This window comes from Pituophis catenifer, unplaced genomic scaffold, assembly GCF_029215685.1.
Source record: "Pituophis catenifer annectens isolate HBS135680 unplaced genomic scaffold, rPitCat1.0.hap2 SCAF_4, whole genome shotgun sequence".
Taxonomy (NCBI): Eukaryota; Metazoa; Chordata; class Lepidosauria; order Squamata; family Colubridae; genus Pituophis; species Pituophis catenifer.
Window position 1 is genome coordinate 37,057,972 of NW_027256884.1, and position 17,757 is coordinate 37,075,728.

A 17,757-nucleotide genomic window follows, 5' to 3' on the forward strand; every position below is an offset into this window, starting at 1 on the left:
ATAAATCCTGTATCGGTCTCATAGTCAAAAATGTACCATATTTTCCAGCGTATAAGACGACTTGGCGTATAAGACGACCCCCGAATTTTCCTGTTAAAATATAGGGTTTGGGCTATACTCGCCGTATAAGACTACCCCTCTTCCAATGCACACCAAATAAAAATTAAAAAAAATCAACTGGCTCACCCACAATGTAAAAGCAGCTGTGCTAGACCCAAAATGGCCCCTAAAACAAGCAGGAACGTCACACAGCCACAAAAAGCCCCAAAAAACAATTTTCACACTTTACACACACACAACGCAACACAACTGGCTCACCCACAATGTAAAAGCAGCTGTGCTAGACCCAAAATGGCCCCTGCAACAAGCATGAACCTCACACAGCCACAAAAAGCCCAAAAACCCAACTTTCACACTTTACACACACAAAATTCCACATACAGCTTTGTAAGATTTTGTGTGTTTGTGTAGTTAGAGTGAAACACTACAAAAACACACTAAATCTCAGAAAGCTGCACAAATATTATTTTATTTTTATTTTTATATGAAAGCTAAATTTAAAACTTCCTAAACTTTAAATGGCTAGGTCTAAAAAAGAATAACTAAAAAAATCCCCAATTAACTATTTTTTTTAAAGATCCCAAAAGGGAAAAAAACTTACCCAATAGAACAGGGGTCTCCAACCTTGGCAACTTTAAGACTTGTAGACTTCAACTCCCAGAATTCCTCAGCCAGCTTTGTTTTGCTGGCTGAGAATTCTGGGAATTGAAGTCCACAACTCCCTGCCTGCTTGATTGCAGGCAGGGAGTTGCTTGCTGATGGAATGGATTCAGGCAAGCGAAGCAAGGCAAGCGTTGCGACTAGCAGCTAAGGTAAGCAAGCTGGAGCGGAAAAAGTTTTTTTCCTTCTCCATGGCTCTGGCGATCCCAGCTGAGTTGCCTGATTAGCAGATCGTCAGAGCTTGGATCGCCAGAGCCATTTAAGGCTCGTCAGAGCCTTTCGGGCTGGTCTGCCTGGTTACAGGAGAACAACACCCAGCGTATAAGACGACCCCCGACTTTTGAGAAGATTTTCATGTGTTAAAAAGTCGTCTTATACGCCAGAAAATATGGTATGTCTGTCATTTTAGTTTGAAAAAACTAAATATCTTGTATCCTGTTTATGTTCATTTATTTTATATAAAGATACTTGAAGTGATGTATACTAAGTACATTGACAAAAAGAATAATATAAATGCTAAATAATATATTTATGAGCTATGGCTAATGGCTATTATGGTTATTCAGTTCAGGTAGGACATTTATAGAAAATTGTAGAATGGGTTTATAAAATGTTTCATTTCCAAAATAAATAGTTCATTTCATTAGAACTTTTTTGAATACAAAAATTACATGAAATTTCCCCTCTACTAAAAGCTCTGTATTGAGTACAAAATGGGTTGTTTTGAACATTTTGGAACCACTCTGAGCTCAAAGTAGCATTGCAGTCATGTTTTCAAGATTGAAATGCTTTGAAATTGCACAAAAGAGCTTGCTCTGAGTTCAGAAAAGGGATTTCATATTTAGGGAACTGTCTGTGAAATTTCACACTTGCATTGTCTTTCATACCCATTGTCAGTTGTTAAATGGTATTTAATGGTGTTTTGTTTTGTTTTTTGCTGGCATCTTTTAGTACAATAATAAAGATCAGTTTTGATTTGATTACATCTTTTAACCTGTGTAGAATCCATTTTCCCTATTTCAAGGCAAAAGAAGCAGAAGCTTTCCTTCTGAGTCTTTCAGAAGAGATCCAGCGAAGGTTGGAAGCAGCCGGTATGAAAGGAAGACGATTAACTCTCAAAGTCATGATCAGGAAAGCTGGAGCCCCAGTAGAACCTGCAAAATTTGGAGGGCATGGAATTTGTGACAGTGTTGCCAGGTAAATAGTTTGGTACATAAATTTGCCATTGTTTATATGCTTAAATTCGCCATTGTTTATATGCTTAAATTTGCACACTAATAATAAACGCAATATCTCTCTTTTTCTCTGCCTTTAAGTCAGCTTTAACTTTTGACCCTGCCTTTTTCCTAAGGCTGAGAGAGAGAGTGATTGTCCTAAGATCATTCGGTACATTTGGTATTTAAGGCATAACTAGAACTCCCAGGTTCTAGCCTAGTGCCTTTAACCATTACACACTGGCTCTTCATTTCAGTCATTAGACTTTATTTTTTAAAAAAGATTTCTTTTTAAGTCCTTTAATAACTCCTTGTAACATTGCATTTTTATATTGTGGTTTTAATGCATTATAAGCTATCATGGGAAAACTCTGTTTTCAAGGGTGGCATAAGTTTTTAAAATAAGATTGTACAAACATTTTGTAAGATATAGAAAATACATTTTAAAAAGTTCCTGTTTTACAAACAATGCCAGCGATAAGAACATGTCTGTCGAATTCTTTCACATGACCATGTATATTAGAACCCTATAAAACATTACTTTCAAAATACATGTAGTCCTTGACTTAACGACCACAATTGAACCCAAAGTTTTTTTTTGCTAAGTGAGACAGCTATTAAGTGAGTTTTGATCCATTTTACAACCTTTTTTGCCACAGTGGTTAAGTGAAACCCTGCAGTTCAGTGGTGAAATCTATTTTTTTTTCCTACCGGTTCTGTGGGCATGGGTTGGTGGGGGTCATGTGACTAGGTGGGGGTGGCTATATAGTCATGTGACAGGGGTCAGAAGACAGAAACTCACTTTAACAATGTCCTGCTGGAGCAGGGAGCTGGACTAGATGACTTCCAGGTTCCTCCAGCCCTGGACTGCTGTGCTCTTTCAAGGTATCCTCTGAAGCTGCATCTAGTGCCAGGTTTGTGGTCCTTCCTTCCTTTCCTTTTTCCCTCCTTTCTTTCTTTCTTTCTTTCTTTCTTTCTTTCTTTCTTTCTTTCTTTCTTTCTTTCTTTCTTTCTTTCTTTCTTCTTTCTTTCTTTCTTTCTTTCTTTCTTTCTTTCTTTCTTTCTTTCTTTCTTTCTTTCTTTCTTCCTTCCTTCCTTCCTTCCTTCCTTCCTTCCTTCCTTCCTTCCTTCCTTCCTTCCTTCCTTCTCTCAGTACCCCCCACCCCCCATTTTTGGCCTAGCAGGCCTCAGGGAAGCCTCCTGGGAGCAAAAACGGATCCCCCACTCCAGCTGTGCCGCATGATCGTCGGAATTTTTTTTTTACTTTTTAAAGCATTTTTTTTTACTACCGGTTCAGGCGAACCCAGTAGCATTTTCACTACCGGTTTGATAGAACCGCCCCAAACCGGTAGCATTTCACCCCTGCTGCACTTGTTACATTAGTAACATGGTTGTTAAGTGAATCACTTAACTTTATCATTAATTAAGAATTTATTTGAAGTTGTGGAGAAATGTAATGTAATAATATACCATATAGTGATCAAAATAGTACTACACTTCTAGAAGGAGGGAGGGAGGGAGGGAAAGAGAGAATCTGATTGAAATTTGTAAAACAATAAAAATTAAGATCAGAAGAACCTACCTAGTTCTTTTTTCTATAGTGGCCACTCAGTTTTGTTCTGCAAACATGGAAACAAAATATGAGAGCAATTGTCCTTGGCACTTTGGGAAATAATGAGTATTCAAAGATGTTCTTCTTCTGATCCTGGTGATGACATGTACTCAATCTAATCAGTAGCCATTGTAAAACTGTTGATGTATTTTAAAAATTATGTATTTGTAGGACTGTGACTCTCAACCATGCAACAGATAATGCCAAAGTGATTGGGAAAGAAATATTAAATATGTTTCACACAATGAAACTGAATATTTCTGATATGAGAGGGGTAAGTTTTTAAATCACTGCAACTTCAGCATTCATGCTTGGTTTTTTCTTCTACGAAATTATTTACTGATATTGCTTTATTCTAAATTGGTGTGGATATGTGATAAATATTTATTTCTTCCAATGTGATATACCCTATTACATGTGAAATATTGCGATTTTACATTGGACTAACTGGCCAATCATTATTTAAAATGGTAAACACCAATCTGAGAATAGAAAAGGAGCATTGGCTAGGGTTAGGGAACTTTGGAAACTCTTGGATTAAACACAGATTGTAAAATGTTTAATCACCCTTAATTAATCAGCTAACTGGTTCAATAATGTTTCATCCAATAACTATAGAGTCGTATTACTGAAAGAATTTTATACATTTAATTTCACTATGACCTCTCCTTTTATTGTGCTCATAAATACCCATACAGTGGGCTTTTTTTCAAGATCATACTTTCTCTGTGAGTGTGTGTGTGTGTGTGTGAGCTATAGATTTGAAAAATTATTCTAAAAATAAAATATAAACATAAAACATATCTTTTCAAAACAAAGCTCTTGATCCGGTCACAAATTCATACAAATCACTAACAAATCTTAATTTTCAATTAATACAACTTAATATTTTACTCAATTATTTCCCTCAAATCTATTATTTAACTATGCCATTATCCCTAAAAACCCGTTACTTAATTCTTAAATCTTAACCAATTATCATTCCCTTTTTCTTTTTCATTTGCTTAGATGGATATATTTTTAAAGTATAAATCATACAATTATTATAAACATTCATAAAATATTAAATTGCAACATAATCATTTTATTCTTACTATTGAGCTCAACATTTATAATCTTTATTTCTATTATTAAACCTAACTTATTCATTTCATTTTAACTATTAATCTCAACCTACTCCTTATTTTGGCTATCCCACCGCATTTTATTTTTGCTATACAACCCAGCATCTTTATCTTTGTTGTTAAACCAATCATTTTTATTTCTTGGCTGTTAAACACAGCATAACCATTTTGTTTTTGGCTGTTAAACACAGCATATTCCTTTTTGTTTCTTGGCCATTACACAGCATATCCATTTTTGTTTTGGCTGTTACACAGCATAACCATTTTTGTTTGGCTGTTAAACACAGCATACTCTTTTTTATTTTTTGGCCGTTACACAGCATTGTCATTTTTGTTTGGCTGTTAAATACAACATAGTACTTTTTATTTTCTGGCTGTTACACAGCATATCTATTTTTATTTTTTGGCTGTTAAACACAGCATAATCATAGTTGGTTTAACTATTGATCCCTTCTTAATCCTTTCTTTGTTGTTCCCATCCATCTATATATTACTTATTTTCAGATAATCATATTTATCCTTTTCCATGACAATTTAACATTGAGACATGGTTCTTGCTTAAGTCATACCTTTAAATATATTTATAAATTCCTTTTAACATTTTAATCATATTTATCCTTATTCTTCTTCATAAAAATTAAACATTAAAACACGGTTCTTGCTTCAAACATATTTTTAAATATATTCATGAATTCCTTTTACAAAAAATTTCCATTTAACATTCTTAATTTCTATAAAAACCTCCTTTTTATTATTACAATCCACCTTTACATTATTTTATTTTAAATCACATTGTTTAAATCTTCTTTTTTTCTTTTTCCAGTTGTGTTTATCTTACTTCTTCATTTCCTCGCCTGCAAACATATATTCCTTCCATTTTCAAAGTTTTCAGTTTTGTCCTCCATAAATCATATTAAATCTTTTTCTTATTTTTATTTCGAATATAATGTATCAAATCTCTTTCTCTTGGGCCTGCACTTATTCCTTCTTTTGTTCCTGCGCCAATTTTTAATTATTGTTGTTTCAACTATAGGAGTTCCATTATAGTTCCTTTTCTTTTCACCAAAATCCAGCTGTCTGCAGACAGGAGAAAAAAAACTCCTCCACAAAGTCTCACGGCTTTTATCTGTAAAACTCAGGATTTTCCATAACAACAAAAAAAAAAAGTTACAAAGTTCCTTTTTAAACCAGATGGTGTCTCTCTACAATCCACATTTTCCATTAGTCATGCAAGCATCCATTTTGTGCAATTCTTCTTTTAATTTTAAAAGTACCAAATCTTCTTCTTCTTTTTTAGAATCCAATTCAAATTTTAAAGTAGCCAGTCTTTTTACCATATCTCAATAATTAATTCCTTTATTCTAAACAAAAATTAGTTGTTTCTCAGCTCTTTGTCTCTTTAAGGTTGCAGTTTAAAACTTTCTTAAGCTCCTTTGTTGCCCAGCCGCTATTTTAAGCTAGGGGTCTTCTAAGTAATAATATTGCTCCACACGTTGTTACAAGCCTGGGTTTGTTGTCAATCACCTGGCTTCAAAGAGCTCTGTTTCACTCCGCTTTCCTCCAGCACTTTTCTTAGCCCAGTTGTGACAGATTCGTGGCAGCCGCCATGGCTGCCTCCCCCCGCCACCGACTCACAGAGGGTTCCCTCTGACCTCCGAGGAACTTGCCTGTTCCTCTTCGTCATCTGAGGTGCCCCTCCTTTTCCCCCGTCCCTGCAGGATGGTTCTGGTCCGAAGACCCATCGGCGGCAGTTCAGCAGCCGGGGTTTTTGCGGGACTCATCAGAACCCACTATTTCCCTGACTGTCTCGCCGAGACGCCAAACCAGAAGTCCTAGAAATAATTATAATGTTAAATATTTTTAGAAGACAATGGTTTTTGTTGCAACAGTCTATAAATGAAACTATCCCCCCAAATTTACTCTGGTATCTTGTTTTCTAGGTTGGAATTCAAGTGCATCAGCTAGTTCCAATTAATAAAACAACTGCCATGTCTTCCTCTAATACTTCATTACCTTCTGGGTTCTTGCCTGGTGGAGCTGATTCAATTATTGAACTTTTGCAAGTTCCAAAAGGTGTGAAGAAGTCCAAGAATAAAGAAGAATGCAAGGAAGGTTGGAAGATAAATAACGTTTTGCTTTGTGTGGGTTTTTTTTTTTAGATAGCTTTTAAAATAAATTGTTATTCTCAGAAAACAGAGTTGTTTCTTAAAAAGTATGTTACATTATTAGCTTTACCTTTTGCAGTTACTGTATATTTGTAGTTTTAGCTTGGTGTTCTGCACTGTTTGAAAACATTGTCTTTTTCTTTCATTGATAGTTTTTTTGGCTGCTGTGGATGTTGAAATATCTTCTGCATCAAAAGCATGCACAGAGTTACCATCAGAAGCAACTAATCTCCATCACGTAATCAGCAAATCTGAGCCTAGTACCAGTTTGAATGGCTTATATCCACCAATCAGTATAAAATCTAGGCTTAATTTAAGTATTGAAGTGCCATCAGCTTCCCAGGTAAAATTTCCTTTTATGTGGATAATATAAAATCATTTTTATGCCTGTTTCTTAATAAAGAATGCGTAAGATTAATATTTTACGGGCTTTTATGCTTAATGCTTCTTACTACTCCAGTCCATGTGTTTTTCCTGGGTTTGGTTTGAAAAATAATTAATTGAATGGAAGGGAAATTGGTCTGAACTCCCTGGATGTCATGGCTACATCTCAGCTACACAAGCTTCATGGGGTAACAGCTTGAGGAGAGGGAAAGAGAGAGATTGGAATGTAAGGAAGTGGAGGGGGTGAATGGAAGCCCATCTGAGCCTTGTGAAAAGCCAGCCAAGGTCAATTAACAATATGCCGAGCTGGGAACCAAGCACCTGTTTCCTAAACAATATACAAGCACCTGATTGGACATTGGGGGAGAGGGAACTTTCTTTTGTGTTGTTTGCATGGGAAACCCTCAAATTCAGCTTGCAGCTACTCCTGTAACCATTTCAGCTTCAGTAAAGTATACTCTTGGCAAAACAAATGGCCAGGAGTCTTTCGTTGTTAAGATGACGAAATGGGACAGTTGATATTGAACAATAGGGAAAGAGCATTGCCACTCTCTTCTGTTAGTCTTTTGATTGAATTATTTCAGTTTTAGCCATTTCTATTTATATTTCAATTACTCATGAAAGACTTAAGGATTTAGTTTAACTTGTCCTGAATTTAGCTAATATGAACACCCAAGCATTTAGGATGCATTCACTTATGTTAGATGCTACTATTACATGTAGACACCAGAAAAGAACAACTTCTTCCTTTTATAGTCTATACATTTTGTTCTTGTTTACTTACCAAGCAAAGAGTAAAATATAGTGTTTCTGAGAAGAGTTCTGTGTTTAAGTTGCATCCGATTTTCATTTCCACTTTCTTAAAGAAAAACATTTTTTCTTAATAGCTTGATAAGTCTGTTTTGGAAGCACTCCCTTCTGATCTTCGAGAACAAATAGAACATGCATATTCTCTTCAACTATTAGATGTACATGATAATAGCAAGAAGGAACCAATAAATGGATATACCACCAACTTTCCATCCCAACCTGCTGGAACTGTTCTATTACAGATGCCAAATCTCAAAGAATCAAGCAGTAATGCTGGGATTAATATAATAGCACTCCCAGCAGTTTCACAGGTAAATGATAATATGTAGTAGATTTAATGTGGTAAGCAATTTCTATAGGAGACGTTCTGTAGATATCTAGTTAGAAACACCATTAATATAAATGTATTTCTTACCCTAGAGCCAAAAACTCAGAAGTTTAAATATTATAGTAATGTTTCAGTGATTTCATATCAGTGATACACTCACAAGTGGATGCTTTATTGCGTAGGTGGATCCTGATGTTTTTGCTGCCCTTCCTTCAGAATTGCAGGAGGAACTTAGACAAGCATATGACCAAAGGCAAAATTACGTAGAGAACATTTTACAGCAAGCAAGTGCCACTGGTAAGTCTTTGAATGCATTCCTGTCAAATAATTATGTGTAATCTTTTTTATTGCAGCAAACTTGTGTTACAACGGCTGGGTCATGGTTATTTCTTTAATCATAAAATACTAATGCAATTCTCACTTATTTCTTTCTTCTCAGCATCAAAGAATCCAGTTATAAAAAATAAGAAGAGAACTAGAAAGAAAATCCAAGTCAGCCCAGTAAAAACGAACCTTAGTCCTTTCAAAAACAAGCGTTTGGGTAACCCTGCAAAAAATATGGTGGTTTCTGTTGGAAGTCCTCAGAAATTAATAGACAACTTCTTGAAACAGGAAAAAGCAGTCAGTGACAATCCTCAGGTAACTTTATAAGCCAATGCAGCATTTCAGTATTTTTAAACTCATTGTGATTTAAAATCATAAATTTCTTATTTTTCTGGGGTTCTTGTGCTTGTGTTTTTTAAATGTTTCCTATTGAGAATATAGAGAACTTTTGATTTTTATTCTTTCTGGATAGATGGAAGAAGTACAAGCTTTTACAAATCCTTCCAGTCCATCTATTTCACAGCCATTATCTACCACAATTTGGCCTCAAGCACCTAATCTAGCAGGAGCTATTGAGTTTAACGATGTAAAGGCCTTGCTTAAGGAATGGATTACAACTATATCAGGTAAATTCTAAGTGTATTACTTTTTAATGAAAGAGTTGATGTCTTGTAAGTAAACTTAATTGAAACATGGTTACATTTCATGTCTGTACTAGATGTCATCAAATAATAGCATTCTACAACCCTATTATTTTTGAACAGAAGAGATTCAATATTTGAAACTAGTTTTAATTGATTCTTAATGTTATTTACTGTGCTCTAAGAGCGACTGTGGCTTTCCACTATTGCCTGCATTCTGTAGCATTCAAAGATATTTGTTTTAAAATGCCAGAAAAGTGTCTCTTCCAGTACACATATTTCAAATTACAGTATTCAAAATCCCAGAAAAGAGAATTCTATTTCTGTGCAGTGCTTTATAATTCTCTGTATTTCTAAGAACTGACTGTTGATGCCACAAGAACAGTTGTAACAGTTTAACTAAAAAAAAAAAAAAAAAAAAACCCTTCAGCTGATGAAATGGTATTTGCCTGGAGCTGGAGGGAGACCTTAATCTACCTCTTCTATGGAAGTTTTTTTTTTCCTCGTGATCCATCAAAATTACTGAATATTTAAAGGACTATTGGTCTGAATGTGTACTTTACCTCCCTCCCATGAAGTGTGATTGTTTTTTATTCTTTTAGATTGGGTTTTTTATTGTTTATAAGCTGCCCAGAGTTGCTGTGAGTGAGTGGGCAACCATATAAACCTAATAAATAAAATGAGCAGCTTCATGATGGCATAAACAAAAAAGGTTGAATTCCATGCAGAATTTCATGGGAAGATGTGGCAGATACTGTGTAGGTTTTTAAAGTTCTCCTTTCAAATTGCTCTATAAATTGAGACAACAGATAGGGATATCCATTAAGCTATACTGACTATACACAGGATTTTGTATACATAATAAAACACAAGCTTAATTTACTTACTTGAAAGAGGAAGATTTTTTGTTTTAAAAGGAGTAAAATCAATTTACATGAGTCAAAACATGCATTAATTTAAAGCTGCTTAATCTCTGCCACTTCAAAGAGGCATTCTATAAAGTATGTATAATTTTGTAGATCCCATGGAAGAAGATATTTTGCAAGTTGTGAAGTATTGTACTGATCTGATAGAAGAAAAGGATTTAGAAAAGCTGGATCTAGTCATAAAGTACATGAAAAGGTAATTAGATGCTAACTTATTTTTTATTTATAGAAATCCAAATGACATTGAAAATAAGTTATAAAACTTTTAAGAATTTCAGGTAGTGATTATACTTGCGTATCTTGCATTTGTAATATTATTTTCCACACAATTGAATATCTAGGACTTGTTCATTTGTGCTACTGCATCCATTATTTATTGTGGATGTGATTTCTCTGCATTATACTGGTGGGTTTGCACTTGCAAAGTTTCTGAGAGAAAGCCTGTATGGCAGTCCTTCCTCTCTTCTGCCTGCTTTGCATTAATTTGCCCCAAATCTCTTGCATTGCAATATTATTCCAGATTTATTAGGATATTATATCACCCACTTTATTAGGAGTGTTCTCTGTGATTCTGTACTCTGAATATAGACATGAAGAATATGGTGAGTTTTCCTTTTTTCTATTTTGTTCTATTAATTTCCCCCCCCCCTTTTGTTCCCGGTCCTTTTACCACATGACCAAGGCCTACTGTTTGTCTGAAATTTTACATATGCTCCAGCTGCATATCCACAAACATTAACAAACCTTTCTGCTTAGGAGGATATTATGTGAATTCCTATCCATTATCCAAATTAAAATCAGAATGAATTCTCTTGTCTTCATATCTTCCTATGGGAGAAAGCTTTTAAAAGCTTCAAATAAGTTTTCTCACTTCAGCTTCAGCCTGCTAGTGCTTTTTTCTCTCTCTCATTCAAGAAATCATTCACTTAAACAATTAAATAATTGTTAAACAATTAGAGGTTTCTCTGCCATCTTTATGGAACTTTATTTATTTCTCCTTTCTCCCTTTCATGCCTGTTGAGGTTTTTTCTGTCCCATTCCCTTCTTCCATAACCAGTGTTTCCACCTCCATGGTAGGATTAAATGGCTTGAAAGGAAATTGAATTGCAACATTGGTAGGAAGTATTAGGTGCTTCTACTTATTCACCTCTTGCATCTATTTTAATCTTCCTCATGATGGTGGCTTTGGCCTGTCAAACAAGTGTTCAGCCATCAAGAATCAGTCCTGGTTTATCTGATTTAGTACAATGATGGAGTTGCATTCAATATGATCACCTTAATTCCAAAGAACTTTAAATTCTACCTTTCTTAGACAACTTTACTGCTATTTTTCTACTCCAGTTTTTTTAGATTTTTGGAATCTTCCTTATGTGGCTACAAGTGAAATGTAGCTTATCTGTTTATAGTAACAAAGCTGTAACTTTGTGGGTCACATTTTATGATATAAAATCAGCACAATGCAGACTACAAACAAGACAGTTGTTTGCTTTTCTGTAACTAGTTGAATGACTTTATGATTTCATATAACCCACCTGCCATTATTTCTTGCACATGTCCCTTTGAGGGGATATTTAGCAGGCCTGTATAAACCTTTACATTTGGATAAGGTTTCAGACAACCGGTTAGCTAGAACCTGTTCTGAAATGCTCTACACATGTGCAGACCCATCAGTGTGTATGCTCAGAATAATCTTAGTTATAGACAAGCAGTTCTGGAGTTTTCCTGTACTTTGAACTCTCCCACTAAATACCAGTTATACTCTGTTCTTCATAAAACTTCTGCTTCAATTTCCAAATTTGCAAACTGATAAATATTTTGACATTTCATTGTTTAAATCTCATGATTGATACCTAAATACAGAATGCATAATTTTATATGTTTGTCTTGTGCCACTTACATTTATTTTTAAAAAGATCTTGCATAGACAGTTTAGCTAACTGTATATGTGTATATGTTTGCATGTATTTTTCCACCAACAAATTTTTGTTTCTAAGTATTTTCACACAAGAAAGCGAACTACAATTAATATAGTAAGCATATTCTATAAATTTGGCTGTGGTTATTCCAGCTCTAAATCTTGGTCTACAATCTATGAAAATGATGATAAATTTTCCTTTCCATTCTATTACCTTTTATCTCCACAGGCTAATGCAGCAGTCTATAGAATCAGTATGGAACATGGCATTTGATTTTATTCTTGACAATGTTCAGGTTGTTCTGCAACAAACTTATGGAAGCACATTAAAAATTATCTGAACTGATCTTGTAGAAAAGGATATGGTAAGAGCCTGGAGCTCTCTGGTAGCTGTACCATAAGTGCTTGTGAGGTATTTGCAAAGTGCATGACATTAAGCTAAGTTTTTATAAGTTGAATTTTTTTTAAAGGAGAAGGTGTTTTGTACATTTTCTTTCAGCAAAGTGCCAAAATTTGTCAGTATTGCATGTAAATAATTGTGTTTAAATTCTTTTATTGTAGAATAGAATCTATTTACAAAATGTTTGTTTATAAAAGTTTTATGGATTTTTACAGTGAAGTGTTTACAATTGTTTAATAAAGAATTGTATGTAATTTGTACATACTTTGTTTCACTCCTTTAATTTTCTTTCCTAAATGCTATAAATGTGAACAGTCAATATTAGTTTTCATATTTTTATTGGCTAAACATTTATCTTCAAGCTCAGTTATTTCACAGTGGCAGAAGGCTCTCTGAAAAGTGCCCATTTGGACTTTAAAAAAATAAATTCATTATTTTTGGAATTGTCTAACATGAATAACAAAATCCTGGCACTGCATCTCTGCCTCATAATTGGCTAAATCTGATAATATTAATGCAGCTTGGTCTGTTTCTACCATTTTTCTTTCATGACAAACACATGTAAGAGACATTTTCTTATTCACAAAATACTGAGTTTTCATTAATAATCTTTTCCTTCTATTTAAAGAGGTTCTGTTACAGCAATCTACCAAAGTCTTTAAAAATTTAAAGAGGTAAGAAGAATGTCTATTGGATTAGATAAAGTGGCTGATCTTACACTGTAGCAAATGGACTTTTTTGCACCCATACTACTAGTGTGAAGAGATTTCTTCTTATCTCCATATCCACCTGATAATTCTAGCAACATATCAACTGACATTCATAAGTCTCATTAGAACCTAAGAAAATTCTCTTATTGAAACATTTTTCAGAATTTGTAATATACTAGTCTTGATGAGGCTATATGAAATTAGTTTAATATCAGATTAAATAGAAAACAATGAGGATTGAATATTTATTTATATCTTATCTGGTAAAAATTATACCTTTAGAATAGACTTAAGTTACAGCATATCGTGAGGCTTCTGCAGACCTGATTGTTTATTATCTAAGTTAATCAGCTTCTTTCAACTGTAGAATTTTAACTACCGGTATTCTTATTTCATTTATAATTTTAACTTTACTGCTATATCCTGATAATTATGGTTGCAACTGGTTAAGGCCATTCTGCAAACATCAAGTAAAAAACTAAGAGTAGGATTGTTGATAATCTGCCTTCCATGTAACCTTAGCAGTAGATACCATGATGCTATCAGTGTATAAAATCACCATCCAAAGATGATTTCATTTTAGCCCACCTTCCCAGATATGGTTTTGTACAATTATACAGTACAATTATACCACATTTACATATTAATAGGATTACTACACATAATTCTTCAACCATACTGACCAGATCAAACTGCTCAACTCTGTTCTTCTAACCATTTGGCAGAGAGATTTTATTCCATCTTTCTAACCAACAGCCTACACAAGGACTATTGAAGCGTTCAGACCAGACACACATAACTAAATTTTGACAGATATATTTGCATGCTGCACTGCCTTTATTAGGAATTAAATTATCAGAGTAATGTTCGTTTATTTTATTTGCAGTTCAGCATTGATTAATTTGCCAAATTTCATAAACTGTACAAGCAATAAAAGGCAGCCAACTATGCTTTACATCATTGTTTCACACTAACCAAATACAGATAGCCAATTACCTAATTTTTCTATAATAAATTTCTATAGGCACAAAGCAGAAGTGATGAAAAAAATCAGGGGAAAAGAGGGTATGCATAAATAAAGATTTCTTACATCGAAAAAGTCCAAAAAATCACAAAGTCTGTAAGAGTTTGATTAGGCAAATACTGTGGTACTGATCTTACTAGTATAAAAGTGAAAGCTGAGTTACTTAATAAAAAAATTATTTTCTTTTAATTTGGGGATGTGAACTGGAAAGGGCAAACTTTAAAAGTAGCCAGTACAAAGTGAAGGGCATTGGGAAAGATGCACAGGCACATTGGAACCACAGGGACATAAATTGACCACTGTCAAACCAGTGTAAGTTATTTGGTTTCTCATGGAAAACATTTTATCCACATTTTTCCCAGATGTTTGTTAAATCCAACAGCATATTTATTATAAGCTGCTGTTGTTCTTATAATAGGAACTGTGGGCTTTTGCTAATCATTGCTCAAAGTTTGACAGAACCTAGATGATTTCAAATACTTTCTTGAGCTCCACAATAAGTTGCCAGTCAGACTTCTGCATTTCATCTCTAAACCAGTCTTTCAGGGCATCAATGGACTGTCGACTAATCTGTAAGTAGAAAATCAAAATGTTTAACATGACACTCCTACTTGTAAGATTGTTTGTTATATATAGCAAACAAATCTACATTTCATAAATTTCAGAAACCAAAATAACATTTTTTGAAAAGTTGCACCTTAAGCACTGTAACTGCTTAAGTTAATGGATTCCAGAGGATGGTAGAGGACAGGAAGGCCTGGAGGAATATTGTCCATGGGATTGCGATGGGTCAGACATGCAACTTCGCAACTAACAACAACAAAGCACTGTAATGATGTTCTCAACCATTTTTAATTTTAATGTATAGAAGCAAAAAATGATTTTGTATAGAAATTTCTGTAACAGCCTCTCCACCATCGCCACCCGCCCCCATAGCAGTCTAAATTCTATCCCATTTCAAAAAAGGCCTTTTTTCCTTACATTCAAGTATAACATTCAGAATTTTAAAATGTTTACCTTGCTGACAAGTATATCAGTTGCTTCAAAATGTCGACCATACATTTTTGGTGCTTCACCAGGAATTGGTTCTATTTTTACACAGACTTCTTGACCTTTTTTTGCAACATCTACTTGTTTATGATTTATTTCAATACTTGTAATTATTCCAATATCAATGAACTGTAATAAAACATACTTTTTGTTAACATTAAATTTGCAGAACAAGGGCATGAGCAAAATAAATATTCAAAAGATAACTTTTTAATAACTTCCCCATATAAAATCTGAAGAAGAGTATGGGAGTCTTTCGTTAAACTGTTAGGTGGTACTGTACATATGTGATAGAGTATACAATGAAAATTTGGGACAGGCGGCCAATTATCTCTAAACATCTGAGAAAACCTTGGGAAAGCAGCTTTGCACGCTGTTATTTATTTCAAAAGATGTTTTGTCAAATTTAAGATTTCAAACTAGAAAAATAGATACATAAATATAAAAAATTCTACTCTATTCTATTCTAGATAAATCAATATTCCACAGAAGTCATGATAAAGGACATTTCATCAAAAAATCCAAGTTTCTAATCAATGCAACCTAACTGCAACATAGATGGTTGATTTTTTATATATATAAAAACACCTATTATCAAAATGTATTAAAATAAACTATTTTAAAAAAATTATTATCCAAATAACCCTTCTTTTAAAAAAGATAGAATATCTTTAAAGATACAAAATACTCACATTTTTACTAGGTACACAGATTGGAGTTCCTTGCTTTACCTGACCTGCGTCCACAATGACTCCCATCACTATGGGATCACGAGAATTAAAAATAAATTGAGGAAGTATTTTCATCTTACAAGGGAATACTGCTATATGCCTGGGTGGAGAGGGGAGAGAAAGATGGCAAAGAACTGTTTAAATGTGGTCTGAAAATAAAGCTACATGTACAAAAATCTATTTTTATTCACAAGTACTACTACTGATAAACCTAGACTGAAAATAATTTAAATCCATACTGCCATATTTACTTCAGCAATTCCTAAATCACATAAAACCCCTAGAATTGTAAATATTTAATAAAAATAAATAAACTGATTGTAATGCTAAATGTGCGTGTAATGGCAAACTTTCCTCTTATACTCATGTGAGACTAGAAGTCTATTAACTATAATCTGTTTGGTCATGAATTGCCTGTTTTTATCAAGTAGTAAAGAATATTAAGTCATAAAAATGATACAATGTATCACACTGTCGACTATAGTATCATTCTGTCACAAGTAGTGACAGTCATTATTTGTCACATTTAGTTTAGCAGTTTCCTCAATCCAACAATCTATAAACACAAGCAAGGTTCTATGTACAGGTAATCCTCATTTAGCAACCACAATTGGGACTACCAACTCTATCACTAAGCAAAGCAGTCGCTGGATGGGAAATGTGTTTTCCTTTTTCCAATTTCCCTGCCCTTTGGAATATTGATGCCAACGTTGGGATAACTACCGGTAATAAGAAGGGAATTAATGTTTGTTTTTACATTCATTGGAGAGGAACGGATTACTACCTATGTCTATACAGATAGTCCTCAACCACAATTGAGCCCAAAATTTCTGTTGCCAAGACAGTTGAGTTTTGTCCCATTTTACAACCTTTTCTCACCACAGTTAAGTGAATCACTGCACTTGTTAACACTAACTTAAGTGAATCTGATTTCCCCATTGGAAGGGCGCAGAAAGTTCTGCCATAGCGCCCATCCTTTAGAACACAGGTGTCAAACTCGACCATGTCACGTGACGTATCAAAATGTTTTTTGCCTTTGCAGAGCTGGGAGTGCGTATGGCCTGCACATGATATATCCAGCCTTCGGGTTGCAGTTTGACAGGCTTGCTTTATAACTTCGTTCAGAGACTATCTCTGACCATGCTGAATTTTTGTAAAACTCTTGAAATCTCAGTTTGCGGCCTGGGCTCCCAAGTATGGGTGAGAGTCTCTCTCTTGGTTTTATCGATGAGTGTTTTTCAAATGCTCGCTTGTTATGTTTTTATTTGTATATTATGTATATTTTAACAACTGTTTCATTCAACGATTGAGATGCTGGTCCAAATTGTAGTAGTTAAGTGAGGATGTCCTGTATGTTTTTACACTGACATTTTTCAGTTGAAATGAGAATGAAACACAGAACTGATATTACACAATACTGGTTTTAAAAAATAATTTTATAATTCATACACATGCACACACAATATTTGCATCTATATCTCAGTATGAAAATTCTACTTACTTGAATTCTTCTTGTTTCTGTTTTTTGTAGTCTTGCCTATATTTTGTGAAGGCATCAAATAAATGATATATAATTTCTGCACTAAAGATTCTAACCCCTAAACTATCAGCCATTTCCTGGGCATCTCGTTCAATTCTCACATCAAAAGCCAAGATCACTGCGTACCTTGAAAATAACA

At 34.2% G+C, this 17,757-nt stretch overlaps 2 protein-coding genes across 5 annotated transcripts in view; one reads left to right on the top strand and one right to left on the bottom strand.

Moving 5' to 3' along the window:
• Positions 1 to 12,823, top strand: part of REV1 (REV1 DNA directed polymerase) — a 47,492-nt gene extending 34,669 nt beyond the window's left edge. For all 3 annotated transcript variants that reach the window (XM_070943358.1, XM_070943360.1, XM_070943359.1), the window contains 10 exons: positions 1,745 to 1,917; positions 3,718 to 3,820; positions 6,611 to 6,782; positions 6,988 to 7,178; positions 8,107 to 8,340; positions 8,540 to 8,654; positions 8,797 to 8,996; positions 9,154 to 9,307; positions 10,342 to 10,444; positions 12,393 to 12,823. In XM_070943358.1, coding sequence (XP_070799459.1) covers positions 1,745 to 1,917; positions 3,718 to 3,820; positions 6,611 to 6,782; positions 6,988 to 7,178; positions 8,107 to 8,340; positions 8,540 to 8,654; positions 8,797 to 8,996; positions 9,154 to 9,307; positions 10,342 to 10,444; positions 12,393 to 12,504 — 1,557 coding nt within the window. In that variant the 3' untranslated portion in view covers positions 12,505 to 12,823. The remainder of the gene's footprint in view (positions 1 to 1,744; positions 1,918 to 3,717; positions 3,821 to 6,610; positions 6,783 to 6,987; positions 7,179 to 8,106; positions 8,341 to 8,539; positions 8,655 to 8,796; positions 8,997 to 9,153; positions 9,308 to 10,341; positions 10,445 to 12,392) is intronic.
• EIF5B (eukaryotic translation initiation factor 5B) overlaps positions 12,809 to 17,757 on the bottom strand; it is a 34,290-nt gene continuing 29,341 nt past the window's right edge. The window contains exons 21-24 of one of the 2 annotated variants that reach the window (XM_070943362.1): positions 17,580 to 17,744; positions 16,040 to 16,178; positions 15,315 to 15,476; positions 12,809 to 14,867 (exon numbers count right to left, since the gene is read on the bottom strand). In XM_070943362.1, the coding sequence (XP_070799463.1) occupies positions 14,760 to 14,867; positions 15,315 to 15,476; positions 16,040 to 16,178; positions 17,580 to 17,744 (574 nt within the window). In that variant the 3' untranslated portion in view covers positions 12,809 to 14,759. The remainder of the gene's footprint in view (positions 14,868 to 15,314; positions 15,477 to 16,039; positions 16,179 to 17,579; positions 17,745 to 17,757) is intronic. The other variant, XM_070943361.1, reaches the window with a different exon arrangement.